Source organism: Odocoileus virginianus, chromosome 8 (genome assembly GCF_023699985.2).
Source record: "Odocoileus virginianus isolate 20LAN1187 ecotype Illinois chromosome 8, Ovbor_1.2, whole genome shotgun sequence".
NCBI lineage: Eukaryota > Metazoa > Chordata > Mammalia > Artiodactyla > Cervidae > Odocoileus > Odocoileus virginianus.
Genome location: NC_069681.1, coordinates 73,195,973 through 73,215,660, shown reverse-complemented (window position 1 = coordinate 73,215,660; position 19,688 = coordinate 73,195,973). Strand labels below are relative to the sequence as shown.

Here is a 19,688-nt window from a genome sequence, read left to right as displayed (position 1 = left end):
GAAGGGAAATGAGAGAGCCGGACAGAGGTCTTGCCAAATTCCTGAGCAGAATCAGAACGAGATACTAAACGCATGACAACTCCCCACAGGGACTGACCACCCCCCGCCATTCCTTTAAAAATATCCTTCACTCTCGGTGAATAATAAGAAATTCAGATCTCATGGGAATCAGATAAATTCATAACAGGAAACAGTTTGGGATTATTTTGTCCAATTTCTTATCTCTAGATCGGAAAACTGAAGTCCTCTGAGGCCGATGACTGCGTCAACACTGTTCTCCGCCCTCCACCCCCAGACGGGGCAGAGCCAGGGTTGGACTCCCCGCAAGCCTCTTTCCACTGCTCTGTGCAGCCTGAGCCATTCACTCACTTGTTTATGGGGCCTACTGGGGTGAGGGGCTGATTTCTGGGGTGTTAGGACCACTGGCTGGGAAGAATTGACTCACTGGCAAAGAACCTGATGCTGGGAAAGATTGAGGGAAGGAGGAGAAGGGGATAGAGCGTGAGATGGTTGGATGCCATCACCGACTCAATGGACATGAGTTTGAGCAAACTCCGGGAGATGGTGAAGGACAGGGAAGCCCGGCATGCTGCAGTCCGTGCGATTGCAGAAAGTCGGATCCGGCTGAGTGGCTGAACAGCAGCAACAAACGGCCACTGGCTCCCAACCGTGGTGCATCTAATCACCAGGGAAGTGAAAATAGAGATTCCTGATCGTAGCCTAGAAGCCAGCTCTTTGTGCGGGGGAGACTAGGAATCTGAGTCACACTGTTCCCCACTCTTCTTTGGCTCTCTCTGGGTCTGTTTTAAGTGTTTATGAATTCCAAGTTCTGAAGGGTCTGACACTGCAGTCCTTGGCAACCTCTGGGTTTAGTGATAACCTGTGAATTCACTTGTGGAAATGTCTCTGCCACCAGGGCATGGCAACCCACTTCAGTATTCTTACTGGAGAATCCCCATGGACAGAGGAGCCTGGCAGGCTACAGTCCATGGGGTCGCAAAGAGTCAGACATGATTGAGCGACTAAGCCCACAGCACTGTCCCCACTGCCATTCCGTCAGCTCAGTCGCTCAGTCATGTCCGACTCTGCAACCCCAAGGACGGCAGCACACCAGGCTTCCCTGTCCATCGCCAACTCCCTGAGCTTACTCAAACTCATGTCTATCTAGTCGGTGATAGTCGAGTCACCATCTGCAGGGATCTTGGAGCCCCCCAAAATAAAGTCTGTCACTGTTTTCATTGTTTCCTCATCTATTTGCCATGAAGTGATGGGACCGGATGCCATGATTTTAGTTTTCTGAATGTTGAGTTTTAAGCCAACTTTTTCACTCTCCTCTTTCATTTTCATCAAGAGGCCGTGGCCATTAGGAGTGAACAACACTAGATTTACAGCCTGATGCAACCAAGATTTCCCCCTCATTTTCACAAGAGCTAAGATACAAACTGAACATGGCAATCATTTTAAGGCCACAGAGAAGCTGACCAGAGCTTTGGGCTGCCACAGAAAGGGCAGGCCCTGCCCAGCACTGTGTATCTGTTTTGCAAGGTGGGTGGGCACTGCCCAGGTGGTGGGCACCCCCTGCCTCCCACCCTGCAACTTCTGGGAGCACCCACCCCCTTCCAGGCCCTGTGCAGGACTCCCAGCTGGGGCCCGTGGGTGCTCACCCTGGGTTCAAGTCCCCACACTGAAGCTGGTCAGTGGCACCTCTCAGGTCCCCATCTGTCAAAGGGGGGCCTCACCTGTAAGAGGTGTCAAACTACAGCTGAGCTCTCATGCTCAGCCATCACAGTGTCCTTGGAGCCTGCTCTTGAAGCCACCCGGCTGAAGGCCCCAGGCTCACAGAAGCAACGCATGCCTTCCTCCTCACACCAAGCCTGACGGCGATAGGTCTGAACCCACGTTCTGCCCACAGTCTGGGGGGAGACAGGTGGGAGTACGACCCATTATAATCCAGTGACCTGGTGCCGAACTAACAGGTTCAAAGATCGACGCGTGAGGGGTGGGCATCCTGAGCAGGGGGGCTATGTGTGACCCAGGACAGGCTCCTGAGGGCGTGGGGGTTGAGGGGGTGCAGTCCTGGGGCTCAGGGTCCCGGCAGGCTCCGCCGGACCCAACAAGGGCAGCTGGAGAGTGTGTATACCCAGCAGGCGGTGCTCTGTCATCCCCAGAAAACCAAGCAGACAAATGGTTTAGTGGTGGGGGTGTGGGGGGGCAGGCAGGAATGGGGTGAGAGATGCTGGGAACTCGGAGGTTAACCAGGGCTGAAACATCACAGGAGCTCTGACTGGATCTTGCCCCGTGACCCCCAGAATTACAAGAAAGGGTGCTCTCGATAACCAGGTTAACCTAAGGGAAGGCCACCTACACAAGGAAAGCATCCCAAGTGGTTAAGATGGTTAACTCTTCTGTTACATATGTTTTACCACAATGAAAAGGCGCAGTCCGAGGGAGGCGGAGGCTGGATCCTGGGCAGGACAGAGGGGAAGGCATCTCCCTGCGGCCGGCCTGACTCACCGCTGCTCACCCTCCACACTTTCTCAGGGTCACCAGCAAAGCACCCGCAAAGAGGTGCTGCCTGGGATGTGATGGTGAAAAACCTCGGGTTCTTTGCTTGATTCTGCGAGGTTCCTAGCCTAGAGCCAGAGCCTCATCTGTGGCGGGGAGAGACCTGTGTGCGGCCGCAGAGTCTGGCACGTCCGGCAGAGTTCTCACTGTCACGTCCCAGGCGGTGCCTCTGCGGGTGCTTTGCTGGTGACCCTGACTGCGCTGGGCTTTGGGAAGAGAAAGCGAAGGGGGAGCAGAGGTGAGTCAGGCCAGCTGGAGGGAGCTGCCTTCCCCTCTCTCCTTCCTACGGACTGCACCTCCTTCCTGCGCCTTCTCATTGTGGTAAAACATAGGTAACAGAAAAGTTACCATCTTAACCACTGGGATGCTTTCTTTGGGGAACCATCACCCCCTCCATCCCCAGGACTCTTGCCAAACTGTAATTCCCTCCCCGACCTCCAGCCCCTGGTGACCCCACCCTACTCTCTGTCTCTACATTTGACTTATGACACAAGAAAGAAAGCAAATTTCCGAAAGGTTTTTATTGACAAATTTACAACGTCCCAGGGTAAACTGGGTATGTATACTCAATATACTGAGTACAATTTCTCAGTAAATGAGGCAGGAGTGACTGGATCTGGGAGCCCAGCTCTCCACGGCCTTCGGCCTTCGCCTTTCTCTGGTGGGGGGGCGCTCACCCCTTTACCCCAAAGAGCGAGCAGTCAAAGGGAATTCCACTGAGGCCAGACAGGATCTCTTTGAGGTTCAAAAAGGCCAAGCCCGGTTCCTTTTTTTTTCTTTTTAATTAAATCACCTGATATATTTTTTAAAAATGAGGACTGTCAAAGCAGTTACAAAAATATTGGCATATTTTAGCATTTCACAGTTTAACAAATTAACGAGTTTGTCACACCTGCACACATACAATGCATTTAACTGTGCCAGACATGAAATAATTACTGCATTAAAAAGAAAAAAAACCAAAACAAAAGAGATTAATTCCTAGGGCCTGGTGGGTGTGACGAGTGGGGATAGACGCAATTTTAAGATTGCAGGATGAGCAGTTTCTACCCTTCGTCAGTTTCCTCTGGGGCTGAACTTGTGACTTTCACTGGGAGACAGCGTGGAACGGTCTGCACTGGACACTCCTTAGGCACCAGGGAGCCTGGGGGTGCTGCAGGCGCCCATGCACACCCCTGGTGAGCGAGGCCAGGAGACCAAAGGCCTGGCTTTCCAGCAGGTTCACAGCGGCTGCCCTGGTTCACATACTAGGGTCCCCATTTGCAACTGTCTGGAGGCCCTTGTGATCATCACATGTCATGGCTACTTCCTCCAGGAGGTCCTGGCCCTCTTTCATCCACAGGGGTGTGGGGTGACTCTGGCCTCCACTGGATGTGGCAGGACTTGTCACAGTGAGCAGAATTCACACGGAAGCCACCGGAGGGGCCAGGGGTCCGTGCGGGTCTGGCCCACACCTGGAGGACAACCTCAGAAGCCGAATCCAGCCACTCTAGGGTTTCCCAGCCCCTCCGTGGGCCTGCTTCTCGAGCCCCCAGTGTTTAAACACAGGATGAGTTTGCATTACAAAATTTCTCATTTTAGGAAAACAAGTTATGACAACATTTCTATGAATAAGAAGTTGGTTGAGAAAAACTTAAAATATTATTCAACTTGCAACACAGACCATTTCCCCTCCTCCACCCCCAGATACACAAAGGTATTCGCCTTCATCTTGGGAACCTAACTTGATGTCCAGGTGGTCTCAAGAAGAGAATGGGGTTTCAAGAGCAGACCAAGGAGACTCGAACACCATGGTTATTGGCCATCTTCCATCTTCACCCTGGAGACTGTGTGGGAACTGGACCCTCCGAAACCCTCAGAGGGTGCGGGCATGTCAGGGCCATGAGCAGAGTCATCTCTCCTGGTCAGGACTTCATCAGGACGTCTGTCCCCCTGGGCACACCTAGTTCTACTGTCCAGCTCACTAGCTGTCCTTATCTCTTGACAAAATCTAAGCTACAGCTTGAGGGAACTTGGTCCTCTGTGGGCCCTGGGGCCTGAGGCACTCTACCCGCAAGACCTGATGGTGCTGTGAGAACCTTCGTCCACCCTCGTCTGTAGGTCTGTCTTCTCCAGGCCACCCTCACCCTGGGCACTACCCCCTCACGACTGTCCCCCCTCGCCCACCAGGACAATTAGAACCACCCCGAGTGTCCCCATTTGCATGTCCAAGCCCTTTTCTGCCTGCACATGCAGTTTCCCAGGCAGGGTTGAGCAGCCTCCTCAGTGAACAGGCTGGCTGGATACCAAAGCTTTCCAGCATTCAGGCCCACCCTCTCCCCAGCCACAGCTCACCTGGCTTATGACCACCCTCCGAGGGCGGCTGCCTCCCGTCCCCGGGGCAGGGACACAAATCAAGTGCTTCCCGGTAGGCTGAGAAAGTGCGGGTTGTGTGTGAGGATAAGAGCATCATTGAGACGTAATCAGGGATGCAGGGGAGGCTTCGGCTGGGAGAAAGACAGACCTTTCTAACCCACCGCTGCTGTCTGGAGTGGCGGGCTCTCCCTACAAGGCTGCGATTGTACAGCTTGAGAAGAAGTAAATCACTTGGAAGGGAGCGTGAGAGGGCTTTGTGACCAGAGAGCACGCTTGTGACGCACCACCAAGAAATAAAACGCTACCTCTCTCTCCACATAGAGCAGGACAGTCTCATAAACGCCCAGGGGCAAGAGAGAAACACAGAAGTTAAAAGAGGGGGGAAAATATATTCACGAGAACAAAAGCGAGTGAACATTTAATCATCTACTGACACAGTTTGATTTCCAACTCGTACGTGATAAATATCAGTGAACACTTCATGTGTATAACCCTGCAGAAATGAAGCGCATGTGTAAATAATTAGTAAATGGAAGAGGTAGGATGGTAGGAGGGTCCCACACCCAGCTTGCTGGAGGACCCCACATGTGGCTTGCTGGTGTATCCAGAGTCCTTTCCACTGCAAATAGCCAAAAACCAACTCAGAAATGGCTTCAGGAGTACATCTGTTTACTGTTTACACGTGAACCTCTTTACGAAACAGAAACAGACTCATGAACATAGAGAACAGGCTTGTGGTTGCCCAAGGGGAGGGGGATGGAGGAGGGACGGACTGGGAGGCTTGGGATTAGCAGATGTAAGCTTTTATCTACAGGATGGATAAAAAACAAGGCCCTACTGCATAGGACAGGGAACTATATTCAGTATCCTGTGGTAAATATAATGGAAGAGAATATTTTAAGAAGTGAGTGTATATGTATGCATAACTGAATCACGTTGCCATACAGCAGAAATTAACACATTGAAAATCAACTGTACTTCAATTAAAATATAAATAAAAAAATTTTTTTTTAAAAAGCAGGAAAGCAAGAAAGAACTTCCTTGACTCAAAGGCAGCAGAATACTTTTTTTTTCCAACATGAAGGAACATAACATTTTTCTAGGATTGGAGACCAAAGCGACCACACCCAGATCAAGCCCTGAGAACCTGTGTGCTGTGGGGCCTCCCGAGGCGACAGGAGCAGGGGCAATTGTGTCCCTAGTTATCTATTTTGGATGACGTGAGGGGAAATTCTTAACTGTGCTTGGAAATGTCCAATGCTCTTAGTAGCTAGCAACAATAGAAAGATTTTTGATATTGAAGCAACATCCCCCAGGAAGAGAAAAAGCACTCAAAATCTATTTCAAATGACTGTAGAAGTGAAGACACTTGACCTCTCAGAATTTTTAGTTGCATCTGCTACTCCCTGCTACTTGCTGCTCCTGAATTCTGCTCACTGTGGGGGGAAAAGTCAACCAGAAACTAGTTGTCAACACTGCCGTCACAGATGAACTCGATTCACTGACAGGTAATCATCCAGTGCCCCTCTTTGCCCGCTGCCATGCAGGTCCCACCCCTCGGGGAGGCACACCAGGCTGGATTCCCGCTCCAGTGAAGCTTGCAGAAGGTAGGCTGGTGATGTGGACAGGGGGTTGCTGTGAGCTCAGGAGGGAGCCCGTTCCAGACCCTCTGGAGGCTCGGTTCGCCCACGCAGATGGTACCAGGGCTCTGGGGAGGTGCCAGCCACAGCCTGGGATTCGCCTGGCAGCCCTGGAGTTGCCGTGCATGTCTGTCACTCCCCACGCTCCCTGCTTCACACGGGGAAACCTGAGCCCCTCGCCACCCACACCCCAACACTGCCCCGAGTGCCCGGCACGGGTCAGAACACAGTCCCACGTTTCTTCCTCTAGAACGTGCATCCCCTCAGGCACAGAGCTGATGGCCCATTTTCAGCCTGACTCTGGACCACGGGTCATCCCTCAGTATAAAACGCTGTGAAAGAAATCAAGTAACAAAGGAGAGAGCTCTGGGCATCGTTTCAAGTTGGCTTGACGGTTACTGGATGAGAGGGGATGCTATGAACACATGGGCCCTGGGTGCACTTGCCCTTAAGGATGGAGAAACCAGAGCCCGAGAAAATGCCATTTGTTAATGTTTCAAAAAATTATTTCTTTAAGAACGCTTGGCTCAGCACACATGAAATCTCCTTCCGTATAAAAATGAGTAACTGGTGTGGGAGAGGGTGACAGGGCTGGTTGAGCTCTGGTTAACGTCAGTTTTCTGGCCAGTAGGGAAAGAACTGTGCTGGAGAGGAGAGCAGGGATGTGCTTTAGGGACAGGAATGCGTTGGCAGAAATAAGTTTTTAAGCCAGGGCATGAAGACATTCCTGAACCAAGCACTTGACTGCCCCCACCTTGCACTAGCCTCCAAGGCAGGGAGCTCTCTCAACTTTTCCCCAGGACCAGAGGTGTCCTCTGCCAACAAGACCAGCAGCTGCTTTTCTACATTAAAAGGAGGAGGAGGAAGGGAAGGAGAAGAAGAAACCAAATAGGGGAGCAAGAGAAGAAACACTGACTTACAGAAGGAGGTGGATATTTTCATAGTGTGGACAGGGTATTTCCAGCACATCTGGGCAAGATCTTAAACTCACAGACTGGTTAATCTAAGATTCTCATGCTTCCTAGGGATGTCTTATTGCATTACTTCCAAGTTTCATCACTTTATTTCCAATTTGTATCCTTGGGGAATGGAACAAAAAAGATTTTCTGAATCACAGGAAATGATTCCAGCTGGGTACAATTTGATATTAACTGAGGGTATCCAGGAGCCACAGATGAACTTGGCACTTTTTCACGGATTCTAAAACAGGATTCAAAGTGGCAAACATTATTCTTACCCCCGCTAATTCAATAAAGTGACAGAATGAGTTAAGTTATTAAAGATCTGACACCCTGCCAGGATTCCACAGTGCTGAGGTGAATTGAATTACTCTTTCTAAATAACATAGCGAGGGGAAATGAAGGCATCATTGCTACCATACCCAAGAACGAGTGAAGGAAACAAGTTAAGTTTTATGAAGAGATTCAGCCCTCAAGACTTCTGTTTTTGTAAATAAATAAATAAAACAAAATAAAAACCCCATCAATTTCATTAAACATATTCTTTAATCCTACATTTCTTCCTGGATCCTATGACTGCCATTTAAATTGTCTCACAAGCAGGTGTAGCTTAGGAAGGACCTGTACTCTGGGGTCAGGATGCTGGTGAGAAAAATGACATTTGCCTCTGAAAAATGCAGGTGTGCCAAAGACTCAGGAAAATGAAGCTGAAAATATGAAAAGAAAAATGAACATACTCACCCAGTCCAAACCCACGTTAAGCACATAATGTTTTTATGGGTTCTGGTAGCATATTCAGAGAATTGGTGAATTGAGTCTTCTCATATTTTATTCTCTGAATTAATTTCCACCTTCCAATGAAGGAAAATGCTTCGAAATACATTTAAGAGGGTTTATGGTGTTATATACTTAGGAAGAAAATTATGGAGGAAATTAAAGCTGAAGTATAAAGTGAGATTGTCTCTCAGTCTTATCCCTCAAAATAGAAGGAATCATCTGACAAGATTAGTTGAGGCAGGCACTGTTCTCAAATAGGGTTGTCAGACTTAACAAAGAAAAATCTGTATTCTTATTTTAACTGGGCATTTTCTATGCTCAGATAAATCTAAATTTCAGATACACAATATTTTTTTTAGTATGTTTCAAACAATATTTGGGGCATTATTACATTAAAATTTATTGGTTATCTGAAATTCAAGTTTAAGTGGACACCCTATAATTTATCTTGCAAGTCTAAAATGACCTTAAAATGATAGTTTTGGATGGTTATAGAGGTCACTTGATGGAATGATTTTTAAAAACAGAGACAAAGAAATTGAACAGGTTTAATATTTAGTAATTATCCTTGGGGTTGTGACATTCTTGATTACAGTTGTCAGGTATATACACTGTAAACAAGCCTTACATAAATCACTTATGACCCCGTGGACTGCAGCCCATCAGGCTTTTCTGTCCATGGGATTGCCCAGGCAAGATTACTGTAGTGGGTTGCCATTTCTTTCTCCAGGGGATCTTCCCAGATCAGGGATCAAATCCATGTCTCCGGCACTGGCAGGCGGATTCTTCACCACTGAGTCACCAGGGAAGTTCTAGAAAAATGTATGAACTGTCTTATCAAGGTCAAACTCACTTATATCACGATACCAATAAATCCAGTCAATCTGCCTAATGTTCTACCTGCCCAACTGTCTCTGCGTGCGGACCGTGCTTCCAGCCAAGATGGAGTAATAGGAGCAGATTTACCCTTCTCCTTTACACACTCCAAAAACTGGACAAAATACATTTAAAAACTGGTTTTCAGACATCAGTGGACAGCACAGTACTGTTTCCCTGAGAAATAGAAGAGTTTAGCTGGTGCATGAGAAGCTCCCAGTGCAGGAAAGAATCCACGTGAAGTCCAGGGGTCTTGGGGTTCTGAGCAGATAACAGCTACAGTGCATGGGAGTGGAGGAGGAGGGAATTTAAGAGCAATGGACTGCAGAGTGGGAGGGGCAAGGAGAGGCTGCTTTGGAGATCTGCACGGGGGTCCGCTCCAGCCAGTGCAGGCCTGAGAGGCCTCCGCCAGCTGAGACTCGCACAGGCTGGAAATCGTCTGTGTTCCCACCAGTCAGAGCGGCAGCTGGGCCTTCTGGCAGAAATCTCAGAAGGACATTTCTTTAGCAGTGGGGCCTAATTTGCTCTAGACTGAAAGGCATGCTAGACTTGATATACAAGCTTAGAAACAAGTATCAAAAAGATACAGTTAATTTAACAGTGTGCCAAAACAAAATTTAACCCTAAGCAAATATAACTCTAGCAACCAACAGAGCAAAATTCAAAATATCCAGCATCCAATGTAAAAAACTACTCGGTTGAGAAATTAAGAAGAAAATTCCATTACCGTGCACCAAAAAGAATAAAATACCTAGGAATAAAGTTAACCAAGGAAGTGAAGGATCTGTATACTGAAAACTATATACAATTTGATGAAAGAAAGTTAAGAAACAAAATAAATGGAAAGATACTCCGTGCTCATTGTTTGAAAGGATTAATGTTAAAATGGTCATACTACCTGAGGAATCTGCAATCCCTGTCAAAAGGCATTTTTTCCACAGAAACAGAAAAAAATAATCCCCAAATTTGTATGGAACCACAAAAGATCCCAAATTGCCAAAGCAATCTTGAGAAAGAAGAGCAAAGCTAAAGGCATCACACATTCTGATTTCGAAATACACTGCAAAGCTACAGTAATAATAGCAATATGGTGCCGTCATGAAAACAGACATAGAGATCAATGTAATAGAGCCCAGAAATAAACCCATGCACCATCAACCTATCTACCACGTAGGAGACCAGCATACAGAATGAACGCGGGAAGGACCGTCTCTTCAACAAATGGGGTCAGGAAAGCTGGACAGCCACATGCAAAAGAATGAAACTGGATCCCTACTGTCCACCAGACACAAACAAATGATCCTGGTGATCATTTTTTGGATTTGACACCCACCGAAAGCAAAGACAACAAAAGAAAATGAAAGTGGAAGTATACCACACTAAAAACCTGAAGCCCTGATATTCTGGCCACCTGATGTGAGGAGCCGACTCATTGGAAAAGACCCTGATGCTGGGGAAGATTGAGGGCAGGAAGAGAAGGGGACGACAGAGGATGAGATGGTTGGATGGCATCACCAACTCAATGGACTTGAGTTTGAGCGAACTCCAGGAGACAGTCGAGGACAGGGAAGCCTGGTATGTTGTAGTCCATGGGGTCACAGAGTCAGACACAACTGAGTGACTGAACAACAAACCCTATAAGCGCCAGCTCCGCCTCCCATCCTGTCTGGAGGGGTCCCAACAGAGCACCTGCCCAAAACAGGGCTGCAGCCCATAGGGACAGTCACTGTCCCAGTGGCTGGAGGAAGCAGCAGCCCACAGGGGCACAGGGAGTCCAGTATAACTGGGTGCAGTGAGAGCTTCTGACTGCTTCAGAGACAAATTGTACTTGTCTGTTTTTGCCTATGTAGAGTTCTCTTTTTGCCAATGCACAAACTTAACTGGAAAAGCAATTACTGATTATTAATCAAGCTGATTTTAGGGCCTATTAATTAAACCTGCATCAGTTTTTAAAATCCATTATATTGTTGAGTATGCTTTCAACAGACATCAGTAACTAGTAAAATACAAATTCTTTCTGTACTTTGTAATTTAAATGGGAAAGCACACCAAGAAATGACTTTATTGGAGAAAGCTCATTAATTTCATCTCTGGTTCCATGCCACAGGACATGTCGTATGCTCTGGATGGAGTAGACACTTCATCAGCCACGACCGTCCTGGGCTCATTCCTTTCTCTGAGGACTGGAAGCTGAGATAAAGCAAATCTGCACACAGTTGACTATGAGCAGGGCGTGGTCTCTCCAAACTTCATTTTTCCCATTTATAAAATGGGGAAAATGATACTTAACTCACAAAACTTTTGTGTGTGTAATAGGCTTCACGTAGCACCTGGTACAGGGTGGGTATTCAGTGTTACTTTAGGGTCCAGCTGAGATAATAATCGTGCAACTTTGAAGAGTGATATACTTTGCTTTACACGCTGCCTTCCAGCATTTCTACGACAGTGAAAGCATCACTGTTACTATTACAATTCTTATTGCTGACAGGGGCTTGGGAAAGCTGAATTACTTGATCAAAGCTGACATGAAGGAACCAGCAGAGCCAAGACCTAGGTCTTCTGACCGCAAGCCCTGTGTTCTGCTGCGTCACACCAATCCTCGCCCCCCAGGACACCCCTCCCACATGCTGCCTCCTCTCCTTAAGACAGTTCCAGTTCTCGACCCTCCATGCAGCCACTAATGGCTTCCACTGCTGTGTATTCTGACTCCTCGACTAAGGTAAGTTCCCTGAGGATTTGATGACGGCAACTATGGCCTGTTTCATTTATTTGGCTCCAAGTCCTCCCAGGCTACCAAACGTTCAGTAAATGTCTAATGAGTTCCATGCTTCTGACCCCTCAAAGAACATCTGGGTTATGGAAAGCACACAGCTCTCCCCACATGAGAGGAAGACTATTAACTGTTCGGTAACATTTTTCAGTGTTTTGGCCGCGCTGTGCGGCATGTGGGATCTTGGTTCCCTGACCAGGGATGGAACCTGCACCCCTGCATTGCAAGTGTAGAGTCTTAACCACTGGACCGCCAGGGAAGTCCTGTTCAGTAATATTTCAGAAAAGTTGGAGCCCTAGTCTTTGCAGACTTAAAAAAGAAAACTTTCATAATGAAAATTGAATTCAGGGGGATCTTTATATAATTTTGGCCTTGGAATCGTTGACGCACCAACTCCACGTCTGCTCATTTAAACACTCTACTCTGATTCACGAGGTGAGGAAATGACTGGTCATGAAAGGACTTCAAGTTTAACTTACCTGTGAGAACTAGGTCATATTATAAGTCTTAAGAAAAAAATCGTATTTCCATATGGAGAGGACACTGATAATAATTAACATTTAATGTATGCTTATAAATTTGGTATGTGTTAAAAGGTTTACAAATACTGGGTTTTAAGTCAAGTTTAAGGTGCAATTGATATACAAATCACCAATTTGAACTGTATTTTGATGCATTTTGAAAAATGTATAATGTGTACACAGAATCACGATACAATCAAGATTCTACCAAATGCTCACTTTTATTGCTGAATATTTTACTTCACTGAATTTATCTTGTTTTTGTTGTTTAGTCGCAAAGTCGTGTCTGATTCTTTGTGACCTCATGGACTGCAGCACAGCGCTTCCCATCCTTCACTATCTCCTGGAGTTTACTCAAATTCATGTCTGTTGAGTTGGTGATGTTACCTAACCATTTTATCCCCTGCCAACCTGTTCTCCTCCTGCCCTCAATCTTTCCCAGCATCAGGGTCTTTTCCAATGAGTCAGTTCTTTGCATGAGGTGGCCAAAGTATTAGAGCTTCAGCATCAGTCCTTCCAATGAATATTCAGGGTTGATTTCCTTTAGGATTGGCTGTTTTTTTCTCCTTGGTGTCCAAGGGACTCTCAAGAGTTCTCCAGCACTACAATTCAAAAGCATCAATTCTTCTGTACTCAGCCTTCTTTATGGTCCAACTCTCACATCCATACACAACTACTGGCAAAACCACAGCTTTCACTGTGGACCTTTACCAGCAAAGTGATCTCTTTGTTTTTGAAAACACTGTCTAGGTCAGTTTTCCTTCCAAGGAGCAAGTGTCTTTTAATTTCATGGCTGCAGTCACTGTATGCAGTGATTTTGGAGCCCAAGAAAATAAAATTTGTCACTGTTTACACTTTTCCCCCATTTATTTATCTATTCCTCTATTAACAGACATCTATTTGTGGGCTATAATATAAAGGTGTTTTGAACATGTATCTACAGGCTACTGTGTGGACATGCTTTGATTTCTGTTGGTTAAATAACTAAAGTGCGACTCCAAGGTCATATTTTAAGTATACGTTTAACTTTATAAGGAACCATTGAATTGTTTTCCAAAGTGACTGTTCTAGTTTATATTCCCACCAGTAATGCATGAGAATTCCAGTTGTTTTTTATCCCTGCCAACACTAGGTTTGTTGGTCTTTCTTTTTTTCCCCTTCTATTTATTTTTTTATTAAGGAAAAATTTATAACTACTAAGATTCACCTGCTCAGTTCTGCAGGTTTTCACGTTCACTTGTGCTGCAGAAATCAGGACACAGAACAGTTTCATCACCCAAAGAAACCCCCACATGTCCTTTTGTGGTCAACCCCGATCTCGCCTGGTGGTCCAGTGGTTAAGACTCGCGCTTCCAAGGCAGAGACCGTGGGTTCAATCCCTGGTTGGGTAACTGAGATCCCACAGGTGGCAGCCAAAAGTTGGAAGAAAAAACCCCCCCAAAACAAACCCCTTTCTCACTCTTGCTCCTGGCGACCACAGTTTTGTTTTCTGACCTCGTGCTTCTGCCTCTTCCAGTATGTCATACAGGTGGGCTCATGGGCATTCAATCAAAAGACTGTACACTTCAATTTTACACAGTGGGTGTGCTGATTATACTTCTATTGAAAAAAAAAAAAAGCTGTCTTTGTAGAGTTTATGTTTGAGGAGTAGAAAAAGCATGACACAAGTATGTGTTGGTGAGGGTCTAAGTGCGATGCAGGAAAACAAAGCCACGCCAAGGGGTCAGGATGCTGGCTGATGGAGAAGGCAGGGACAGGCTAAGTTTTATACAGAGAGCAAGTGGGCAGTGGGGGGAGAGGGGAGCCTCTGATAAGGTACAATTCGAGCTGACCTCAGAGAGGTGAGGGAGAAAGCCAAGAAGCTGGGGAAAGACAGATGCAGTGGAACAGAAAGTGTCAAAGTCTCGAGATGACACCCGTGAGGCAGGCTCCAGGGACAGCCAGAACCACAGTGGAGCTGGAGGCGGGTGACGGGGCAGGGGACACGCGGGAGGACATGCGGGGCCTGGTGGGGACAGTTAGGGGTCTGGCCGTCTGGAGGGGGTGAGCAGAGAAGACCGGGGGTGCAAGGAAGGGGAGGAGGTGTCGGCTGGGAGTCCCTGCAGGAAAAGTCGCATGTGGGGTGGACAGGGCTCACAAGCGGGCGTGCGTGTGTGTGAAGATGTGCCAAGGCTGCCGTGTGGCCCAGACAACTGGGCGGGAGGATCCCGGTCAGGCGGAGGTGCAGGCGGGTCAGTGGAGGTGGGAGTCTGCACTTGGATGTGCTCAGTCCAGAGGGAACCTAGTAACAGCTCAGATGTGCCAGTGAGGTCTAGGGTGGACATCTGGGCATTGCAGCCAGGGAGCAAGTGTGAAGAGGGGAGGCCTGGGATGGAGGGGGAAAGGACAGAAAACGGCTATGTGTCAGAGGTGCTGTACAGAGACATGGGGCCAGGGGGCCAGCCAGAGAACTGCGGCGGGCATGTGCATCACCTGTCACAGACGCAACCAAGTACAAAAACCTGCAGCCTGGGGAGGGCACCGGCAGGCCTGGGCAGCACCACCCGGAGAACCGAGGCTGATAAAGGAATGAAGGCATCCGAGACTCGTGCCCACGGAGTTTCCAGCACCCAGAAAGGAACTTGTTGCCGTGGGTTTGGCTTTTTGAAGTTCATGCAGGAGGAAAAGACAGTGGGCAGCCTTCTGTCCGAGTCACTTAGCCGCTACATTCGCCCAGGCTTTAGAGCAGTCTGGGGGCATTCTTCTTCCTGGGCAACCCTCAACAAGGGCATCAGAGCCAACTGGGGACCTGGTTAAAATCAAAGACTCTATGTTCCACCCAAGCCTACCGAATCAACCTCAGGTACCAGCCCTAAGACAGAAAGCTCTCGACGATTCTTGTGTGCATGAGTTTGAAAAGCATGGCACTGAGGGCGGGGAGAAAAAAACAGAAGACAATCAGAGAGGAAGGGAAATTCAGGTAAAAGGTCTATGGAGCTGACCCAGAGGTGGGGGCCCTGTTCTCAGATCTGTCCCTTGTGTGAGTGAAGAACTAACACGGAAACACAAACTTAGCTTCCAAAGATTATCCTTCCCGTGAGGGTCAGGCCACTCAGGATCCCTCAGTTCTTAAAATGTTCTAGAATGTATTTCAATGCATTGAGTTTTAAAGAAGAGAATATGTTAGTTTATTAATTTTCTGTATTTTGTGAAGGAGGTACTCCCTCTCAAATAATTATTTGGGATAAAACAAAATGGGCTCAGCATAACACAGATTTTGGCATTATTCTAGAAAGGGAAGGCTCATGATAATGTCTTTCAGTTAGAAAAGTGTCTTTCTCATCTTTATTATTGCACTAAGTGTAACAGAGAAATGAATTTGTATCTAAACCTTAGGCCACCACTTCATTGTGGAGGCAGAAGATACAGATGCTATCAATGAAAACACCTGAAAAGGTTTCCTTGGAGGCCACTTGTTAGGGCACATTTTTAAAATAAAACACCTGTGTGTACATAAAAATACAGCTGACTCCATATTTTGATTTATGAAAAATAAATTTATTACATAACACCTTGTTTTTAACAATGTTCAATTTTTTAAAATTCAGAATACTTGTGTCATTCATGTAAAATAGTTTGATACAGTACATTGTATGTTATAGGTTTTCTTTTTTCCTCAAAAATTCTAAGGCTCTCCTACTCCTTCTCCTTTGCTGAAGTAAGGGCACCCTAAACAACGTGCGAACAAGTTTTAAAAAAAGAGAATGAACTGAACAAAATTTTAGTAGCACTACACCAACCAGCTTTAAAATCAGGACAAAATATCTGAATCGGATGCCGCACCTTTTTAAGGAAGTTATCATTCATGCTTTTTTCATCTTAAAGCATGCTCACAAATCAGCAACACCAACAGGAAAAATAAAACACTGTCTATGACAATCATTTTAGTTTGTTTGCTGAACCAAACAGGTTTATATCAATGACAACATATTTAATTACTATCAATAGCAGCTTTAATACCAGTCAAGTCATAGATTGAAAATAAAAACAAACTCAAAAGTTGGAAATTAATCTTTGGGAGTTTTGAAACTTTCCTGGAAAAACTATGTGGCTTCTTGTACTTTCCAAAACAATCCAAGCAATATTCTTGGTCAAAGAACACTGATTAATGTAGAAAATAATCAACCCACTGATAAGACATTGAAATGAAAGGTGTACCGAAATAATCTCACGTTGAGTCTTGGTTACTTCGTTGAGTTAATGTATACTGCGTGTTTCAAGTACCAGTTAAACTTCTGTGTGTGTGTGTGTACTATTGGTCAGATAATGTTGTTACACTGGAAGAATTCACCACATATGACGACAAATGCTTGCCCCTAGCACGTTTCACAGCTTCAACTGCTACAGACTGTCACTGAAAAAAAAACATTGGTCAGTCTGAACCATGTCAAGTAAACTATGGAAGTAGCAAACCCACAACACAAACTGTGCTAGCACTTTCCTCTCAAGCCTAACTCCAGACAGCAACAATGTGGAAGCCACTACCCCAATCTGTGAAAAGCGGTGGAACTCGGCTACTGGACATCTGACTACGTGGCTGCACAGTACATTCTCATGGCCCATCCCAGGCTCCCTCTGAGAGCTGCAGGCGGCCTGCGGCACAGCGGCAGTGCATGGGCAGTGTCCGACGCAGCTCAGTACCGATGTGTCTGGTGGGAGTACTGTGGAGGCTGCTGGGAGGTAGTTGAGTACCCCATGCTGCTCTGCGGCTGTGATGTGCTTGGTCCGGGGTTGGGGTAGGCAGCATGCGGATTGGAACGCTGGAAAAGCAGAAGAGGAGGAGACATGACTCGGTGTTGCTGTGGGCTGGCTGCACCCCAGGCCAGCAAGGCTTCTGTGTGTTTGAAATGTCACTTACTTTATGGCAGTATTGTCACTTATTTTACGGCAGTAAGAACTTTAAAGGTCCTGTGCTAGGTACTGGCTTTGGAATTAAAATGACAAAACCCTTAAAATCTTTTAGGGTTAGCCTTTCTTTATGAAGGTCAGAAGTACTGCTGATAAAATAACACTAAAGTGAGTCTTACTCCTGTGCTGCGTGGTTCATTCTATTAATAGGAACGCCCTTTCATGCTATTTCGTATCTACCTGATAAATAATTTGTCTGGGACACTTACTCTTGAACTCAGTGATGTATACAAAGAAGAAATTCAAAGCTAATCTACATACTTGTTTCTTCAATAGAAAACTCTCAACACCCATGCATGACTGAAGAATAAAAAATGAACATGACAAGAAAGGAAACCAGAGAATTACTTCTTCAGCATTAGATATCTTTATGCCCTACAAATTAGTGAACCTTGTTTTTCAGCCACAAGCGATATACGAAGGCAAAGCTATAGCTACTGAAACACAGGAAGAGTGGTATTCTCAATGCTAGAGGCAGCAGAAGAGGCAGCGTTCAAACACCTCTAGTTCCAATAGGTTATATTCTCAGCCCTGCACGCCTCTCTCATGCTATTGGCTCCCCAAAACACTACAGAAGATTAACTATAATTTAATACTTTCCTCTTTCAGAGATATCTAATAAACCATATAACTCAAAATTCTGCCAACCCTAGCAAAAACAACATTTTAAAGAGAGTGGACATGTAAAACTAGTCAGAAATACTAGTTTTGAAATCACTCATAAAAACCACCACAGTAATGTCAACAAACAGACACACAGGAGCATTTCCTTGGTTTCAGTGGCAAAGGTTAGAGATCCCCCCACCCCACTCCCCGCTTCCTGCTCAGGATGCGCACCTTGTGTGCAAACACACCCGTGTGCCGGAGATGCGCTCGTCTCCCAGGTGGGGAGGGGAGCAGCAACTATGAGCTCGCAAGATGCCTGCCGTGGAGACCCCTGCTCACTGAGCTCACTGCAGGAAAGTCACCACTCAACCCCAGGGCTTGCTAGGCTGCACCCCCCATGAACCATGTGAAGAGCTCTGATCTAATTCCTGACGTGCAGCCGCAGCTCTGGGAGCCTTATCCATTTATTACAATCTCTTTCAGTAGGTAAATAATTCTCATGGGTCAAGTTTTCAGTACACTTCCACACTGAATCCAGACCAGATGGGAACAGGATCAGAACAAGGAATAGTTTTCAAAAACGGGTCTGTCTGCTGTTGTCACTGCAGAGAACGCACAGGGAGCCTCCTAGCAGGTCTGAGTCTGCGTCCTGAGTCCACCCCGGCCCGAGGCGGGAGCGAGGGAAGGGGCTCAACCTCCGCGAGCCCCAATTTCCTGCCAGTAACGCTTACCTCACAGCTACCATACTGCTTGGAGGAAGGAAGGTCTGTCCCACACGGACAGAGGAGCTGCACACCTAAGTCTTGACAAGCTCTTCCTATGACCGCGTCACCCCCTCAGCACCACCACCAACACTTAGCAAGTACTCACCGCGCACTGTGAACACTACTAAGAGTTTTAAGGACGATAATAATAATGAACACAGTGACTGGTGTCATCTATCAAACGACTGTTGGTCTAGCCGGCCACTGCCGTTAGCTCACACTGTCTCATCTCATCCTGACTACAGCCTCACACTGACCATCACCCACACCCGACAAATGAAGACACTGAGAAGATCTGAACCACCCCCCTGAGGCTGGATGGGGTTGCAGAAACGAGACCCACCACTTCCTGAGCACCCCCATGAGCCAGATGCTGAGGGTCACCACAGCCGCCCCCACAGCAGCGGCAGGATTGGTGCGCCCGGCTCATGATACAGACGAGAAACTAAAGCCGTGTCCAGGGTCAAAGAGCCAACCAACGGCACAATTTAGGTCCAATCACCCCACGTCTGGCTAAGCCCCCTCTACTGTACCACCGGGCACCTTCCACGCCCATAGCTCTTTCTGTCGATGTGTTGCCACACACGGGCGGGTCTTTTCTTAGCTACGGCGCATTTCCCAGTGCTCACAAGCCCACAGGCAGTACTGACAGGCAGGTTACTGCGAGATAGCCTGAGTACCTGATAGTCTGAGGTCATGATCAGTCCACCTGAGGTAGTGGTAGGAGGGACGACTCTCACTTTCTTCAACGGGGGTCCCTGGGTGTGACTGCTGTCTTGGTTCCCTGGGTGGCCGGTCCCATTCGTGTGGTTATTGCCCGGCTGCTGCTGCTGGTTCTTCTCAATTGGTTAAACAGAAAGACACAGCTCAACTCAGAGGGAGAACCAAAGATGCCCATGCCAGAAGTC

At 47.0% G+C, this 19,688-nt stretch overlaps 1 protein-coding gene across 6 annotated transcripts in view; it reads right to left on the bottom strand.

The window, feature by feature from the left end:
- Positions 1–15,978: 15,978 nt before the first annotated feature.
- CDK8 (cyclin dependent kinase 8) overlaps positions 15,979–19,688 on the bottom strand; it is a 71,956-nt gene continuing 68,246 nt past the window's right edge. For 5 of the 6 annotated variants that reach the window (XM_020903005.2, XM_070471702.1, XM_020903009.2 and 2 more), the window contains 2 exons: positions 19,461–19,619; positions 15,979–17,262 (listed from right to left, as the gene is read on the bottom strand). In XM_020903005.2, the coding sequence (XP_020758664.1) occupies positions 17,137–17,262; positions 19,461–19,619 (285 nt within the window). In that variant the 3' untranslated portion in view covers positions 15,979–17,136. The remainder of the gene's footprint in view (positions 17,263–19,460; positions 19,620–19,688) is intronic. The other variant, XM_020903006.2, reaches the window with a different exon arrangement.